The 16,993-nt window shown below is 48.9% G+C and overlaps 2 protein-coding genes and 1 long non-coding RNA gene across 5 annotated transcripts in view; 2 read left to right on the top strand and 1 right to left on the bottom strand.

The window, feature by feature from the left end:
- The window catches only part of RAB11FIP5 (RAB11 family interacting protein 5), a 35,548-nt gene extending 25,868 nt beyond the window's left edge, over positions 1–9,680 (bottom strand). Inside the window, exon 1 of one of the 3 annotated variants that reach the window (XM_080685170.1) lies at positions 9,072–9,680. In XM_080685170.1, the coding sequence (XP_080541296.1) occupies positions 9,072–9,496 (425 nt within the window). In that variant the 5' untranslated portion in view covers positions 9,497–9,680. The remainder of the gene's footprint in view (positions 1–9,071) is intronic. The other 2 variants (XM_080685171.1, XM_080685172.1) reach the window with 2 other exon arrangements.
- Positions 1–16,993, top strand: part of STAMBP (STAM binding protein) — a 762,428-nt gene that overhangs the window by 268,504 nt on the left and 476,931 nt on the right. The gene's annotated exons all lie outside the window — the stretch shown is intronic.
- LOC308256404 lies at positions 9,907–14,027 on the top strand. The gene is made up of 3 exons (XR_013961455.1): positions 9,907–10,231; positions 10,550–10,619; positions 12,789–14,027. It is a non-coding gene; the product is annotated as an uncharacterized lncRNA (long non-coding RNA).

Below are 16,993 nucleotides of genomic sequence, written 5' to 3'. Positions count from 1 at the left end.
TGCCTTAGCAGTTATTTCTCATCAAAAATGAATCAACTGGCATTCTGGTTTATAAAAAGGCAGTAATGGCTATATTAACAGTCCAGAGCAGAGGTAAAAAAAAAAAAAAAAAAGAGAGAGAGAAAGAAAAAAACCCTAAACTAGGACAGGAGCAATGGGGAAGGTGGGAGGGGCCACTCTGGCCGAGACACTCCACCCCGCAGGCTCCCCACTTACTGACAGCAGGGAATGTTACCCACCTTTATCCCCCACAACCTAGACCCTGATACATGGAACACTTTCTAATACCTGCTGGATAAAGGAGATGGAATCCATAGGGCTCAGCTAGTCCCAAAAATGAACGGAAGAAAAAGATTATTTTAAGGACATAGTGGGAAGACCCCCAGTGGGTTGGAAGACAGGAGACCTGGGGTCTCGTCCTGAATCTGACTTACTAAGTGGCTTTAATCCAGCCATTTCACCTCTGTAAAAGGGGTGATAAAATAAGCAGGTTAGAGGCAGGGAGAAGTGCCAACTAAAACTGTTATTACTCAGAGTTTGGAGCGACGCTGGAAAACCTTTCCCCAGAGTCTTCCCATCCAGATACCTTCCCTCCTCTCCAAGTCCCCCATGAGCAGTCGTCCTTCTACACGATCGGACAGGAGATGTGCGGGTGGCAGGCCAAACCCCTCTGGCTCCCCACACCCACAACCTCACCCACCCTTTGATTTGGTGTCTACAGTGCAACTGCAAGCCTGACACAGGCATAGGACAGGATATCGCCTCTTATCAGGCCAGATGATGATTCTCATCGCCCACCCTGGCACCCTGCCTGGCACCAACAGTCCCCAGAGCCCCGGAGACAGTCCCTGTCGCCCAGAACCATCACTTTATTAGTTGCCCCTGTCTCCGTGGCCATGTCTTACTCAGCTCCCTGCAGACCCAGCCAGGTCTGCCTCCCTCCCTCCTGGGCACAAACATCTTGGCTAACACTCCTCTCCTCATCCCTCCTACTGCTGGAGGCTCCAAAGGTCTGTCACCATCAGCCGCCTCAGACATGGCCGTGACTGCACTCACTCAGCAAGAAAAAAAAAAGCTATAAAAATGCCTGGAGACCAGTCTAGCCAGCACAGATAGCAACAGAAAATATGTATGACCAAAAGCACGATGCAGGGGAAAAAGCACTGGGCTTGGAGATCAAGAAACCTGGCTGCCACTAATGAGTCATGTGACCTAGAATAGTCATTCTACCTCCTGACACCCCAGTCTCCGCATCTGTAAAATGGGGGTCACCCTGCCTGCCTTCAGGAAAGAACAAAATGAGGTGATGCTGAGAAAGCACTCTGAAAACTAGGGCAAACCACACATAAAGACTTGGGATTTATTGTCTTTGGGGCCTTTTATAGGCTGTCATCAGCCCGATGGGAGGGAGGTGGCCCAGGACCAACCATCGAGATCTGCCCAGGAGGAATGAAAGAACCAACAAGACGACCTCTCCCAGGGGGTCTTTGGCAGAAAGGAGAATAAAAGTTCTATTTAACTACACCCTCCTCCCCAGTTTGCTCCTAACCCCATATTCACCCTTAAAAAAAGAGTCTTGGGTCATGGAGGTCAACCCTAAGTAGTGCCCATCCCCTCTGCCAAGGTCTCAGTTCAGATTCACTACAGATAGAAACAAACAATAAACATCCCTTCACAGAGAAGACAGGCTGACCATAGGTAGAGGCCTGTGTGTGGAGAATGTTGCATTTGTACAAACAAAAATGATGATGAGAAGAAAATACATAATGTATTGGCTTTTAAATGCATGGAATAACTTTGGAAGTAACTGGTAATGTTGGTTGCCTCTGAATAGAGGAGCTGGGTGACTCAAAGTTGGGACAAGGGAGATTTTTCATCATGTAGCCTCTCCACCTTTAGAATTTGAACCAGGTGAACTACTTTAAAATAAGTAAGAAGTAAAGGCTGTTTCGCTGGGAAAGGCGTATATAGGAAGCTAAGCTTGGTTCCCTTCCACTCCCTACCACATTCACCTCCCTTCCAGAGGGGCAGTCTCCCTCTCAGAAATTTGCCCAGCCCCCCACAGCCTTACCTGTAATTCAAAGTACCACCTCCCCCAGTAGCCCACCCTGATCACTCTAACCCTGGTGAGTTTGCTCTTCTTCTGATCATTTCCTTCTCTCACACTTATTTGCTGCTTTGTAGGTTAATTATCCTTCCTGTGTAAGTCTTGTCTCAAATGTATTTTCACCCTTTTAGGGAAAGAGCTATACATTTTCTCTCTCTTGTTTTCTCCAAAGCCCTGACCCAGGCATAGTCATTGCCTGTCATTGCTTCCTAGATGTCAAACAAAGGGAAGAAGAAAAAAAAAAAAAAAAAAGCAAACGAGCCCTGGCCAGCTGGGTGATTCAGTCGGTTGCAGCATCATCCCCGTACACCAAAAGGTTTCGGGTTCTAGCCCAACCCCCTGGTCGGGACATGTACAGGAGGCAACCAATCGATGTTTTTTCTCACATCGATGTTTCTCTCTCTCTCCCTTCCTCTCTCTCTAAAATTAATAAAAATATATCTTTGGGTGGGGATTTAAGAAAAGAAAAAAGCAACTGCATCTGCACTGCTATAGGGAGAGGAACCAGATGGCTCGGGAGTGTTCTGTCCCAGTGGAACAAGCATGTGATGTATCGGGAAAGGTCAGGAAGTCTTGTCTCTGCTGATGCTCCTAGGCCCTGATCTACTACTACATAAGCCAAGGGGAGCAAATCTCCTTGAGGTGGCAGGACAGTACATAGTACCAGGGCGCAGGCCGAGTTTCGCAGGCCGAGTTTCAGAGGCCTCCCACATCTCCTGAGACACACCTGGTGGCAGTGATACCTTCCTTCCCAAAGTGCCAGGCGACACCCCATCCCAAGACAGACACAGAGACACAGACTAAACATGCTTATCCCAGTCAGCCAAGGCCTGGAGAAGCAGGTTATGCTTACAGAGCCCCCAAGCCTAACCCAAGGTCTGCTTTGAAGAGGAGAGAGGAACCTCGGAGGACAGCTGCTGAGCACCTGGTCCCATGCTGAGCTGACCCATGGGAGCCATGGAAGAAAACTGAGTTGGGCGGTATGGCATGGTAGTGAAAAACACAGAACGTGAAGCCAGCCAGGCACCTGAGCCTAACTCCTGGCTCTACCCTATACTGTGTGCCTTTAGAGAAGTCACCTGGCCTCTCTGTTTCCCCATCTGTTAAACACAATAACGGTGCCTGTATCTCTAGAGGCTGCTGTGAGCTAACTTAAGTCAAGTCCTTAGAACAGTGGCAGCACCTAGAAAGGGCTTAATGGATGATACACCAGGCCAAGGAGGCAACAATAATCCCCTGAAACAGAGTGCCACATGCCGTTGGTGTGGGAACGCGGAGGAGGTGGAGTGGCAGGTGGGCTCTCTGATGGCCCGCCTGACGGTCTTTGGTGTGTGTCCCCTCCTGGAGGAGGCCGTCCCTTGGCTCTGTCTGCTCTGAACATCTCCAGTGCTCCTGGCCTTGGCGCCAAATACCTGGCTGTGGTCCTTCCTCCAAATGTGGGGGGTCCATCCTCCTAACAAGACCTCCAGGCATGCAGGCTGGGGTGTCCATATCCCTGTGGCCCCTCTCGGCTTCTGTCCAGGCACTCCAGAAAGGCCTCTGGATTAGACTGCCCACCAGGTCCATAGATAAGCCTCAAGGCTCCCACTCCCGTCCCAGCTGAAATGTCCCCTCTAAAACCTCATAGGCACTTCCACAGAAAATGCCTTCTCTTCTGGTGCCAGGCCTAACAGAAGCCACACAGAGCCCCACCCTTCTAGCTCTGACATTAGAATTCCAGGATTAAGGGCTGTGCTTCTCTTCCCCACACCTAGGTCAGCTGAAGGTCAAAGTGGCCAGAGACCAAGTCCCTCCCTATGTAGCTCCTTTGAAATGTTGCCTTCTGGGAACTGAACTTTCAGGGTCCCTGCTTGTTTACTGCTCAATGGTGTGAGGGCTGGGCCAGCCCCACACTCTGGGCCTCAGACTGACCTGCCAAGCTCAGCTCTCCTGTCTGGTGGCCATCATTCCTGAGGAAGAAAGAACCTAAGGGGGCCTCAGCCAGCTCAGTAAGAAGCAAAGTGATCAGACTTATCCCAGACAGGGCCGACCGTCCACATTGCGGACTTATTTTTATTACTTGGCTGTGAGGAAGGGAAAAGCTTCTTCTTCTTTTTCTTTCTTTTTTTTAATCTTCATGGAGGATATGTTTTTTAAATTGGTTTTAGAAAGAGAAAGGGAGAGAGAGAGAGAACAAGAGAAACAGATGTGAGAGAGAAACATCGATCAGCTGCCTCTTGTATGCGTCCCAACTGGGGATAGAACCCACAACCTAGGTGTATTCCCTGATCAGGAATCAAACCCTTAATCTTTTGGTGCATGGGACAACACTCCAACCAAATGAGCCACCTGGCCAGGACAGGGCAGAGCTTCTTCATGATCACATCATTTTGCAAAGGACAAGAAGAAAAAGAGTACTGATTCCCAGAGAATACACAGATCGCCCCTCATTGTGTTAATCATCTGTCCCTGAGCAGGGTGGGGAGGGCAGGGGAAACATCTGGACAAGGCAAGAGAGTCATAACACTAGGAGGCAGCAATAATAAATGCACTGGGCAGCCCCCAGCACAGGAAAGGTACAGCCCTCCAGGTCACTTGGGATGGAGCCTCTGCTAAGTTGTGCCTGTCCCTGGCTGCCCACAGGAGGGGAGAACAGGGCAGAGATGGGTCCCACCCAGTGCCAGATGTCGGGGAAGGGAAAGCTGCTGTGCCAGCCTGCAGGAGCCACCCAGTCTGACAGGGGACTCACTTCCTAGCCCTCCCCACACCCCCAGACACTGCTGCTCAAGCAACCCCACATAAAAACTGCCCCATAACTAAGGGAGATGGAGCCTCCTGTGTCCTAATAACCGGCTTCTAACTATAGCCACACCCTTCCCTTGCAGCCAAAGCCAACTTCCCAGGCAGTCCCACAGGTCTCCCAACTCCAGGTCTGGGGCTGGAACAGGAGCCAAGGATGCTTGTGGCTTCAGCTGCTTCCTGAGAAGCAGTCACATCTGGAGAGAAGGCAGTGGGGTCATGTGCCATCTGCCCACAACAGTATTCTGCCTGGCATCTGGAGGCTAAGGGATAGGTGGATGCCCTCAAAGACCACCCAACCTTAGGCCAACAGCCTGCATTTTCCTTAGGGTGCCTCTCCCAGTGCCCCTAAACCCACCCTCAAGAGATCTCAGGCCAGAAGGCTCTGGTCTCAAACCTAAGTCCTCCTTGGCCACAGTCTGCAAACCAATGCCTCTGTCTGACCAGAGCTGACAGAGCCTCTTAGGGGCCACAGTTAGCAGCCTGTACATGGTCACAACAGCTTTACTCTTACGAATGAAGAAAGAAAAATTGGTCCCAACCCAAATCGGGCCCACCACCTCAACTTTCCCATGGGGCCAGGCCCTAACCACCAGGCTCCAATTTTATCAGGAGCTCTCATACTTCTGCATGTATCCTGCCATCCACAGTCTTTCCTAGGTTCTAAGTCCTATATTGTCTAACCACTGATCCAACAAGCCCAGGATAGGGGCTCTTTTTTTTTTTTTAAATTTTATTTTAAAGAGAGGAAGAGAGAGAGAAAGAAGAAAGAAAGAAAGAAAGAAAGAAAGAAAGAAAGAAAGAAAGAAAGAAAGAAAGAAAGAAACATTGATTGGTTGCCTCCCACATGCACCCCAAAGAGGGATCGAACCCACAACCAGGGTATGTGCCCTGACGGGGAATTAAACCCGCCACCTTTTGGTGTATGTATGGGATGACACTCCAACCGAGCCGCACAGCAGGGGTTTTTTAAGGCAGGACCATACAGAGCACCCACTGGAGTGCACTGGGAAGGGTGCGGAAGGCAAAAGCCAGAAAGGAAATAATTGGGAAGCATCTCAGGATTTTCAGAACCATGACTCACATGTGGCTTTACTAAGGGGAAAGGGTTATAACCAATCTCCTTGTGTATTATGTTAAATTTTGTTTTGAGAATTTAATTATTTGGAAAGTCTCCAGTGAAATCCCTCACCTCAAAGAATATCCCACTGACAAAGGATCTTTGGGGGCTGATGAGGTGTCTAGCACTCCATCCACCACCATCTTCACCATCATCACACAAAGCAGGGCCCTGAGAGTAACCCCAACACTAATATTTTAAAAGCTTGCTATGGTTAGATGCTATCTCATTTATATCAAGGCCTTTGTAGAAATGAGGAAACAGGTTAAGTAACTTGCCTGCTAGGAAGTCACAGAACTGGGAGTGAAAGCCCAGCCTCCAGGTTCTTAAACCCTGTGCTGTCCTGCCTTTCCGAAAAGGTACAGGCAGCTCCCAGGAAGGCTGCTGGGAAGAGAGCTGCAGGCTGATCCAAGCCTGGCTTCAAGACTGCAGGCCCCCAAGCCAGCCCTAGTTCTCCAACCTCTATCAGTAAAGAGAATGGTGGAGGGCTGCGAAGGGCCAGACAATTTTATAAGGAGCTCTCATACTTCTGCATGTTCCCTGCCATCCAGTCTTTCCTAGGCTCTAAGTCCTATATTGTCTTCCCCATCACATGAGAGGCTCTCAGATCAAAGCTGCCAGACATTGTGCACCAACCATGTCCAGGAGCTGCACCAGATACTTTTAATTGCATCCTCATTTCACTTCTTACATCAACCCTGTGAAAGTGCTAATTAGCCCCATTTTACAGATGAGAAAACTAAGGCACCAAGAGTTTACCTCACTGGCCAGAAGCTGGCAGGTCTGGGACTGGAATCTGGGCTATGCCATTACACAGGCCCCTCCTCTTAATCATGAGGCTGCCCTTCCCCAGCCTGGTCCTGTCTTGGCGACACAGGGCTACCATCGGCCCTCCTTGAGACCACCACATCTAGTTTCTGAAGTTAAAGTGTGATACTGTCCTTTTCCATCATTATCCAAAACTGAGAAGAGTAATCCCTGGTCCTCTCCATCTTGCCCTCTGCCCAACGGGCAATGTGCAGACTCACTGTCTTAGCAGCCCACACCAGAGTGCTCCAGGGAAGGCCACCAGCAAGAGCCATTAGAGCCAGAGAAGGGAGGTGGGGACCAGAGTGGGGGCAGCAGTCCTCACCTTCTGTTGGTGGGCATGCTGTGAGGTCCAGTGGACTAGGAGATTAGGTCAGTTTCACAGACTTTTCCTCTGCCCACCACAAGAGTCCCTCTCCTCCCTGCCCCCTCCAGGTTCTATAAATAATCCAGGTCAATACATTTGAGGAAAGGCAGTGGGTTGGGTGCGGAAAGATCCTGGTGCAAAGAGGACTTTTATAAAGTCAATTAAGGCTTCCATTCAGATCAAGGGGTAGCAAGTCAAATTCTCCAAGCAGAACTGTCCTTGGCTGAAACAGGCCCACCTGGGCCTAAGACATAAACAGCTCAGCTGAGTCAGATCCACAGCCCAAGAAGAAAGCAAGGGCAGGAACTGGGGGAGGTGGGGGGGGAGGGGGAATCAAAGGCCCCTCCCCAAGTCACTGACCTCACAGAAGTCCCTCCCTATAAGCCTACAGACTTCTGTGTGTCCCGGGATGTGTCATCTACCAGCCTGTTGAGATTAGCTGTGAGGTGGAGGTTGAAGGACTAAGAAATAAAGGAACGGAAAGAATTTGGGGACAGGAGCCTCTCCAGAAAAAAAGGAAGAGCTAAGAGATCCAGGGGAGAGTTTTCAGCCCCACACCCACCCCCTTAGGCTCCCTAGACCAGGAAGGAGGGAGAGGACAGAAAAAGTGAGGAAAAAAGAAAACAAAACAAGGGCCAGGCTATGCCACATGATCCCACACCCAGCAACCAAACAGCAAGTCATGAGGGAAGGAGAGAAGGCCAGGGGAGGCGGACATGAAGCCAGGTCAGACCTGCAGGGAACCTGCCCTGTGCTTCCCACCCCAGGCCACTAAGAGCCATGAAGACCCTTCCCTACCCACACTTGGAAAAAATGTTCAAGGTCAGGTCCTTTTCTAGCCAACTCCTGCTTTCATTTGGGTCTGCACCAGGCTCATCAGTCTCCTCCTTCCTACATTTACTCCGTTGGATGCCATTCCACTCAGGCAAACCTTCCCAGCACACCCCTGCCCTCATCCCCTTATCCTCCCCATCCGGGACCCAGGAGGCCCAGGGGAGGTGTCGCCCCAGTGGATGAGTGATCCACCACAGCAGGTTGCCAGCCCTGGGGACTGGCCTCCAGATACTGCCCACACCCAAAATAGGAAATGAGGCTCCCAGTCTGAAGCCTTGATCTTCACACAGGGAAGGTTAAACGCTGCCAAAATAAAAGACAACAAACCCACTGGCCCTTCTAGGTGGAAATGACTGGGAGATTATCCCCAGAGTGCATGAATCACACTGCTGTTTCCACCTCAGGCAGGACAGGCAGGAGCCTGAAGACTGATTAAAGCGTTTCCTCGCTTTATGTAGAGGAACTCTTGTGTTTAGGCCAGGGACACAGAGGGACAGGGTCCGGGGGTGTCTCTAGGTGGCAGAGGACATCCCAGTTCCAGACAAGAAGCAGATGCCCTCGCAGTTTCTAGGTCGGGGGCGGGGGGGGGGGGGGAACACCTCGAGGACAACACTGCCCCTTCCTTCCCCCACAGGGTGAGGCAGCACCTCTCCATTCCCCTGAGAGCCTGGCTTGGGTCAGGTGCCTGCAGTTCTCCCCTTCCAGGAAAGGGAGACCAGCCCGGAGGCCCTAAGAATGGCCTCGAGATTGTCCTTCTTGGGGTTCCCACAGTCCAAGAGCCTCTGGATCCCACTCCTAAGGTTACTGGACAATTTACAACGAACGCTAGGCCACCATTCACACCCCCCGGGACCTCCCAAGGCCCACCAGCAGCCAAGCACAGCGCACGTTTAGGAATGGGTAAGGGGCCCCGAAATGCTTAGAACCAACTGGTCGGTTTACACCCTTGAGCGCGAGGCAGAGGGCGCACCAACCCGGCCGTGGTTCGGGGTCTTGCTCTCCCACCCGCCCCGCCCCCGAGGCCTTTAACCGTTTGCGCCCCCGCGCCCCTCACTCACTGTGTATGCTGGGCGCGGCCTGCGCCGAAGACCTCGTCCAGCGCCACCGTGGCCTGGCCCAGGAACTTGTCGACGCCGATGAGCGAGCGGTGCATGGTGGTGAGCACCAGCTCGCAGGCGGCGGAGCCCGCGGCCCAGGGCGCCGGGCCGGCGTCGGTCTCCTGCGCCCGCAGCAGGCCGTCCAGGGCGCCGGGCGGCAGCTCGAAGGAGCACTCCTCGCGCCACTCGGGGCAGCCCGGGGTCTTCTCCACCACCGACGTGCTGTACTTCTCGCGGCCCACCTGGATCACCGTGTACGCGTCGCTGGTGCTGCCCACGCCCGAGCTCTTGCCCCGCAGCCCGCGGGCCCGCAGCACGGTCACCTGGACGTGCGTGGGGAGCCAGCGAGAGGGCCCCGCCGGCTCGGCGCCCTGCATCAGGGCCATGGCAGCAGAAGCGGCGGCGGGCGAGGCTGGCCCCACCCGGCGGAACCACCGGGACTAAGTGGTAGACTGGGCAGCGGCGGGGGCTGTCAGGAGCCGGCTCGGAGGACCGCCGCCGCCCGCTCTCCCGGCCGCCGCAGCTGCGGGATGGGCTGAGCCCAAACGGCCGCCGCCTCCCGCCGCCCCACCTCCCCGGCCGCCCGCCGCGCCGCTACGTCAGCGCCCCGCTGTCAGCGCTCCGCCCCTCGCCCCGCCCCGCGGTCCTTGGTCAGCCCCGCGCAGCGGTGCGGCACTCCGCAGCACTGGCCCCGCGTCCGCGATTAGGCCGCCGCAGACTCGCGTGCGCGCGGAGCTGGAGGGGCCGCAGGGCGCGCGGCCTCCGCAGAGAGGTGGGCGGGGCTCCAGCAGGCCCCGCCCCTGACTGGGGGCACCAGCTGAACCCCGCCTGCTAGGGGCCAGCGCGACACTCTTGGCCGGTTCTGAAATGCCCGCTTCGCGTCTCCCGGCCAATCCCAAATCTTCCCTCAGTAGGTCCTAGCTCTCGCCATAAAACTGCCCCGACCCGCGCCTCTGGGGAGGACCATCCCCTTGGCGCAGGCTTGTGGGGGTGATGCGAGACTTGGCTGCCCTTCTCATCTTGAGCCGCGCTCCTCCTTTGCCCGGGAAGATCCCTGGCTGAAACTAGAAGCAATTCCCGCTTCTCCACGTGACGGTCCCCGCTTCGGTGACCTGAAGCAGGTGAGCTGCCGCTGCCTCCAACCTCCATGCGGGAGGGGACCGTGGATGCAGCGCGAAAGGCCAGAGAGCTGAGCTCGCCCTCAGCGGACACTGCCGCCGAGGACAGAGTGATGAATAAATGAGTAACCACATCAATATTTAAGTGTTCGCTCAGAGCGCTGGAGCTCAGCCGTCACGAGTTGGGGGAAATTATAGGCTCTGGTGGAGGGGTTAAACTATTACTTTCACCCCGTAAGCGCCTACTATGTGCAAAGCCCTGGGTATAACTTGCACGCGTGGTTTATTATTAATAGTGATAACAATTGTTAATAATTACAGATGCTGAATTCCAGCCAGTATTAGTTTGTGCTCTTTATATGCATTACCTCGTTTTGGAGTAACCTGGTGGGTAAGTATGATTTTTATCCGTTTTTCTAGAAGATAAAATTGCAATTTAGAGAGGTTATGCTGCCCAAGATCCTTAACTGGCTGAGGAAGGATTTGAATTCACACAGATGACCCCAAAGCCTGAACTTTTTTTACTTTCAGAACCTGTACTTAAAAGGAAAAAAAGGTAATGCAACACGCACATATACAGCTTTTTAAAAATCAAATAGGACAGAAGTGCTTATGATGAAAAGCAAAAACTCCCTCTCCACCCCTGGAATCAGGGATAGCACTTATAGCCATTGGTGTGTAGGTCTTGTGGTTACCTCCATATCTTTATATAAAATGCTTATTTAGCTATATTTGGATTTATCAAGACTGGCCATTATCTATTGTCTTCTTGCTATGATTTAATGCTCTCACACTCACTTCGCTTTCTCAGTCTTATATAGTTAAGCTATTATTTTTAGTTCCTCTACGGCAGTGGTCAGCAAACTCATTAGTCAACAGAGCCAAATATCAACAGTACAACAATTGAAATTTCTTTTGAGAGCCAAATTTTTTAAACTTAAACTATATAGTTAGGTACATTGTTATTAACTTAATTAGGGTACTCCTAAGCTGGCCTTTGCTAAAAACGTGGTATTTTGTGGAAGAGCCACACTCAAGGGGCCAAAGAGCCGCATGTGGCTCGCAAGCCGCGGTCTGCCGACCACTGCTCTACGGAATACCTTTTTACTGGAAACCTTTATTTCTTCTTGGGGAGACTCTCCACCGTACTGCTTGACTTCCTATGCTGTAAGAGGAAGATGCCAAAATCCCCACTTTGCAGGCCATGTCCTCCACCAGGAATATGGATGTAGGAAACCAGTACAGGAGACCTATGGGACCACATCTGCCACAGGCCCAATCCTGACAACCTCCCACCTTAACTCTATGATCATATGACTGGGGTGGAGGCATCCTTGGCACGGAGCCCCACTCCAGAATCCCTGTGCACAGCACCTAGCTTTGGAGACAGTCAGATCTGCCTCTGGATCTTGGCTTTCTGCCACTTTGCAGCAATGAGACCTGAAGTTTGAGCCAGCTCTCTTGCCTCTCTTGGCCTCATGTCCTCATCAAGAAAATGGGGATAATGATTCTTACTTCAAACAGGAGAAAATGTTGTCTAAGATTATAATGCAGTGGAGACCATCACAAATGATCTGCAGGCATCTGCACAACATATACAGCCTTTTTTCCTGATTCGAAAAGTAATTTGGAAAATACAGAAAATATAAAGAAGAAAATAAAAATAAATCATAGCTGCACTATCCAGAAATAAAAACTGCTCACAACTTGTATTTCCTTCCGGTCTTTTCTCTAAACTATGTGTTGTTGTTTTGTATGTACTATGGTTGTGAGGCAACTGTAGTATAATGGCTAAACCTGTGGGCTTTGGCATCCTGGTTCTACCATTTATATGTATTATCTCATTTACCCCAAGAGACAACCATTTAAGGCAGGTGGGATTGCTACCCTCAGTTTTACTGATGAGGAAACTAAAGCAGAGAGAGGCTGAGTAATTTTCCCCAAGTCTCCAACTGGAGAACTGCAGAGACTGGACTTGAACTCAGGTCAGTGATTCTACTGCCTGTGGCAATTTGCCCCCATATTAGGTTGTTGGTCATTGAGCCCTACATCCATTTGAAGCTAAGCATGAAGTATTTTCATACCCATTTTACAGATAAAGATATTGAGGTATAAAAAGGGGTTAAACAGATTTACCAGGATGAAGCCCCCCCACTTTTAAGAATAGATTTCCTGCCCTGGCCGGTGTTGCTCGGTGATTAGAGCATAGGCTTGCACATTGGAGGGTCAAGGTTTCAATTCCAGGTCAAGGGCACTTATCTGGGTTGCAGGTCTGATCCCCACCCCTGGTTGGGGAGCATGTAGGAGGCAACCAATCGATGTGTCTCTGTCACATGGATGTTTCTCTCTCTTTCTCTCCCTTCCCCCCTCCTTTCTCCTCCCCTTTCCCTTCCACTCTCTAAAATCAATGGAAAAAATATCCTCACTCCTCGAATGAGGATTTTTTTTTTTTAAAGGAGTGGATTCCCCAAGGGCTTTGTAAATGAAGTATCTTTGCCAAACTACAACTAAAATATATTTGTCACTCTCCTTTAATTTGTCACTTTCATCTGTTTCCTAGCTCTCCAAAATGCCTGGACTGCCTTCTCCCGCCTGCCCCCCTCCTCATCTCTCACAGAATAACAAGCCTCTAGGAAAGGGCAAAGAGAACTCAGATGGGCTCCTCCAGCTCTCCCTCCTCCTGCCTGGCCCACTCAGGCAAGCTCCGGCTTCTTGCTGGCCGGGATTGGGGCTGTGGGAGGGCACTGAAGTCAGGCAGGGCTACCCTGCTGGTCACTCGGCCCAGGAGGAAGGGACGGGGTCTGCTAGCTGTCTTCAGGGGGAAAATGAGCAGAAACTACCAAGACACTGACTTGGCCACCACTCTAGAAGATGAGACCACCAACCCCCTCCTCCCCACACACTCCTCCTCCCCCTACCGCCTGCCGGGAAGGTTAGACAGAGGACCTCCTGGGTGTGCTCATGCCTTCCTGGATCTCTCTAGTCCATTAGAACTGTTCTTGCTTTAAAAGAGTGGTGGTCCTTTGGGTAATTTCCATTTGTTGCTTCCTTCTGCAATACCATATTGGCCCTGCCACATAGGCACTTCAAATATATTTGCCTGGCTCTTTAAGCTATATTTCCCCCTGTCCTTTACCTCTCCTTCCTGGTCTCATCATATTGAGTCACATAGCCCACGTTCCAATCCTGGTGCCACCACTTACTAGCAGTATAAGCTTGGACAAATTACTTAAGTCCACTGGGTCTCAGTTTCCACATCTATAGAATGGGCTTACTAATAGGAAATCACCTCATAGCATTAGTGTGAGAGTTATCTCATCACATCCTAAAAGTAATGAGTAGTATCATCTTAGACATCTTTGCTAAAAGCAAAGGGATGTACCTCTTTGTTGTTTCATTTGCATTTTTATTGCCTGTGAGATTTGAATTATTTTTCGGTTATTAGTCTTTCTTCTTTTACTGTGTTTCCTCCTTTAATGAGTTACCCATTTTCTGAATTGTGCAGTTTCTATGCCTGTTTTTCTTTGAAGCCTTAATTTCTAATTAATTTATGTTAACCCTTTATATGTTAAGAATAATGAAACCTTGCCCAGCCAGCGTGGCTCAGATGTTCAGCGTCAACCTATGAACCAGGAGGTCGTGGTTTGATTCCCAGTCAGCGCACATGCCCAGGTTGCAGGCTCGATCCCCAGTATGGGGCCTGTAGGGGGCAGCTGATCGATAATTCTCTCTCATCATTGATGTTTCTATCTCTCTCTCCCTCTCCCTTCCTCTCTGAAATCAATAAAAATACATTTTTAAAAAAGAATAACGCTTGTCTTTTATATTTATTGCAAATATGTTTTGACATAAGAAGTTATATAATCAAATTTTTTCATTTCTTCCATTGTTTAAACTTAACTTCTTTCACAGGTCTAATAATATTCACTCATATTTTTTCTAATTTTTAAGTTGTTTGGCTTTTCTTTGTTCTTTCAGTTTCTTTAAATTCTTCCAGAAACAATTTTGGTAAATGACTTGAGATGAAAAATCTAACCCTCAGCCCAGGCCGGAGTGACTCAGTTGATTGAGCCTTGTCCTGGGCACTGCAAGGTTGTGGGTTCGATTCCAGCTCAGGGCACATGCCTGGGTTGGGGCTTCAATCCCCAGTTGGGTCATGTTCGGAGGGCAGCCGATGGATGTTTATCTCTCTCTCTCCCTCCCTCTCTCTCCCCCCACCCTACCCCTTCCTCCATCTAAGGATGTCCTCTGGTGAGGATTAAAGACAAAAAACATATCCTCAGGTGAGGATTTTTTTTTTTTTAATCTAACCTTCTCTCTCCAACACAGCTACCCAAGTTTCCCAAAACATATTGCAAAATTCTATCCCTTGCCTTTGGGTTTTTTAATGTAAGTTCTTATATATACTATAGACAGTCTGAGCTTTGCATTCTGTTCCACTGAGATTTATATCATTGTGCCAATGCCATTCTGTTTTTATTTATGTTGCCTTTTATGTGCTTTATTACGATGAAAAAAGCAAATCTTCACTCATTTATTTTCTTCAAAGATTTTATAGCTACTTTACCTATGTATTCATCCACATGAGCTCTAATGCTTTTGGAATTGTGAGATAAATTGTTGTGAGAAAAAAAAATGACATCTTTTTGTTTTTTGTTAATCCTTACCTGAGGATATTTTTCCATTGCTTTTAGATAGAGTCGAAGTGGCGGGGGAGAGAAAGTGAGAGAGAGGGAAACATCAATGTGAGAGAGAAACATCAAACAGTTGCCTCCTGTATGCACCCAGACCCGGGATCAAACCCACAACCTAAGTATGTACCCTGACCAGGAATCATACCTGCAACCTTTTGGTATATGGGACAATGCTCCAACCAACTGAGCCACCCGTCAGGGCCAAATTTCATCATTTTAAAAATTAAATTTGTCATCATTAGAAGATGCTAAGGAAGCAACACCATTTTGAAAACTGCTAAATAAAGGGAAAGAATTCTTTCCTTTTTATATGAACTATAGCATTAGGTAACAAAATAGTAGATGAGGAGAAGAATTTATATACATGTTCCAGCAACTAAAGGAGGAATGATTAAACTGGAATATCACTATTTCACAGCCCCTAATGAATAAATGGATCTAGGCAATGATTGCCAATGGCTGCTGACATCACAACAAAAACCAGGAATCATGTGCCTCCTAATGGGAGAACTTACCACCACCTGTGAAGTGGTCTTGCCCCCTCAAAAAGAAAAAAATCTAACCAGAATCTGATCAAGTCTCTAGATCCAACTAGGAGTTTTTAGGAACTATGTAGGACAGGGAAAAATGACAATAACCCAGGGATGTAACCAGCAAAATACAGACCACATGACAAACAATCCAGTTTTTTCAAAATATAAATTGCAAGGAAAAAGAACTAGAAGAGGTACATAGAAACGTGAAAGACACATTTTAAACAATAAGTAAATATACCAATAGCAATGGGCATACCCATGACCCAGATCATGCTTTTTAAATATCATTCTCCAGTGAAAAGAAACAGGGTCCTTGGAGAAATGGCTGATTCTAGGAGCAGGGGAGGGAAACATCATTTTGTAACGCTAGAAAGTAAGGAAGTCCTCAGGAAAATAAACAACACTGGTGCCAACCTGAACACAGATGCCATCTAGCAATCCAGGAGGGAGGGGCAGGTAGGAGAGATTAGAGGACAAAACTCCAAAAGGCCAGAGCTGGAACCATTTGAGCCACAAAATAAATCACAATAGTATGGGATTATAACCTATAAAATAAGATAAATACCCAGGAGTTTATAGTGCTATCAATAAATGGTTAAGTGAATAACTAGGGTGAATGAGAAGAGAAAAATATTCCTTATGGAAAAATTCTAAATCATACAAGTTATTTCTGCCCCCTCCAAGAAGTGGAGCTTAATTCCACTCTCTTTGGGTGTGGTTAGACTCAGAACCTCACCTTCAAAGAATAGAATATGAAAAATAGTGATTTTTACAATGACAAAACTTGGCAGACATTACCTTAATCAAGAAATCTAGATGAACATCCCTGGTGATGACTCATATTGAGGAGCATGTACCCCCGACAATGCAATAAGAAGGGCACTTCACTTTTGTGCCTTTCTAAGAACGCAAAGCCACTTGCCAATCAAGACAAAAACATCAGACAAATCCAAGTTGAGGGACAACCTTCGAAATACATGAGCAGTACCCTTCAAAAGTGTCAAGATCATAATAACCATCTGTGGTTTCGTCTCCAATATTCAGACCTTCTAAACTTAAACTTTTTATCTATTTATTTATTTTTAAAATATATTTTTACTGATCTCAGAGAGGAAGGGAGAGGTAGAGAGAGAGAGAAACATCAATGATGAGAGAGAATCATTGACTGGCTGACTCTTACATGCCCCCTGCTGGGGATCAAGCCCGCAACCAAGGTACATGCCCTTGACCGGAATCAAACCCGGAACTCTTCTGTCTACTGAGCCAAACCAGCTAGAGCATAAACTTAAACTTTTTAATTTGAACATAGGATGTTGGAGGGAGACAGAAAGCCAATAAATACTGATTGTGTGAAGTTGCCATTAAAAATTTTTAGGAGGGCAGATCCTGGTAACTCAGAAGATGACACTTGTTTCTGCTGGACACTTGGATGGGTTTGGAAAACTAAAGTTGGTCTGGGGCCCTGGCTGCTTTGGCTCTGTGCTTAGAGCATCCGCCGGAGGACTGATTTCTGATCGAGGGCACATACCTCAGTT

Source organism: Plecotus auritus, assembly GCF_963455305.1.
Source record: "Plecotus auritus genome assembly, chromosome: 8".
Classification (NCBI taxonomy): domain Eukaryota; kingdom Metazoa; phylum Chordata; class Mammalia; order Chiroptera; family Vespertilionidae; genus Plecotus; species Plecotus auritus.
Note: the sequence above shows the minus strand (reverse complement) of the source record. Positions and strands in the feature narration are given on the sequence as shown.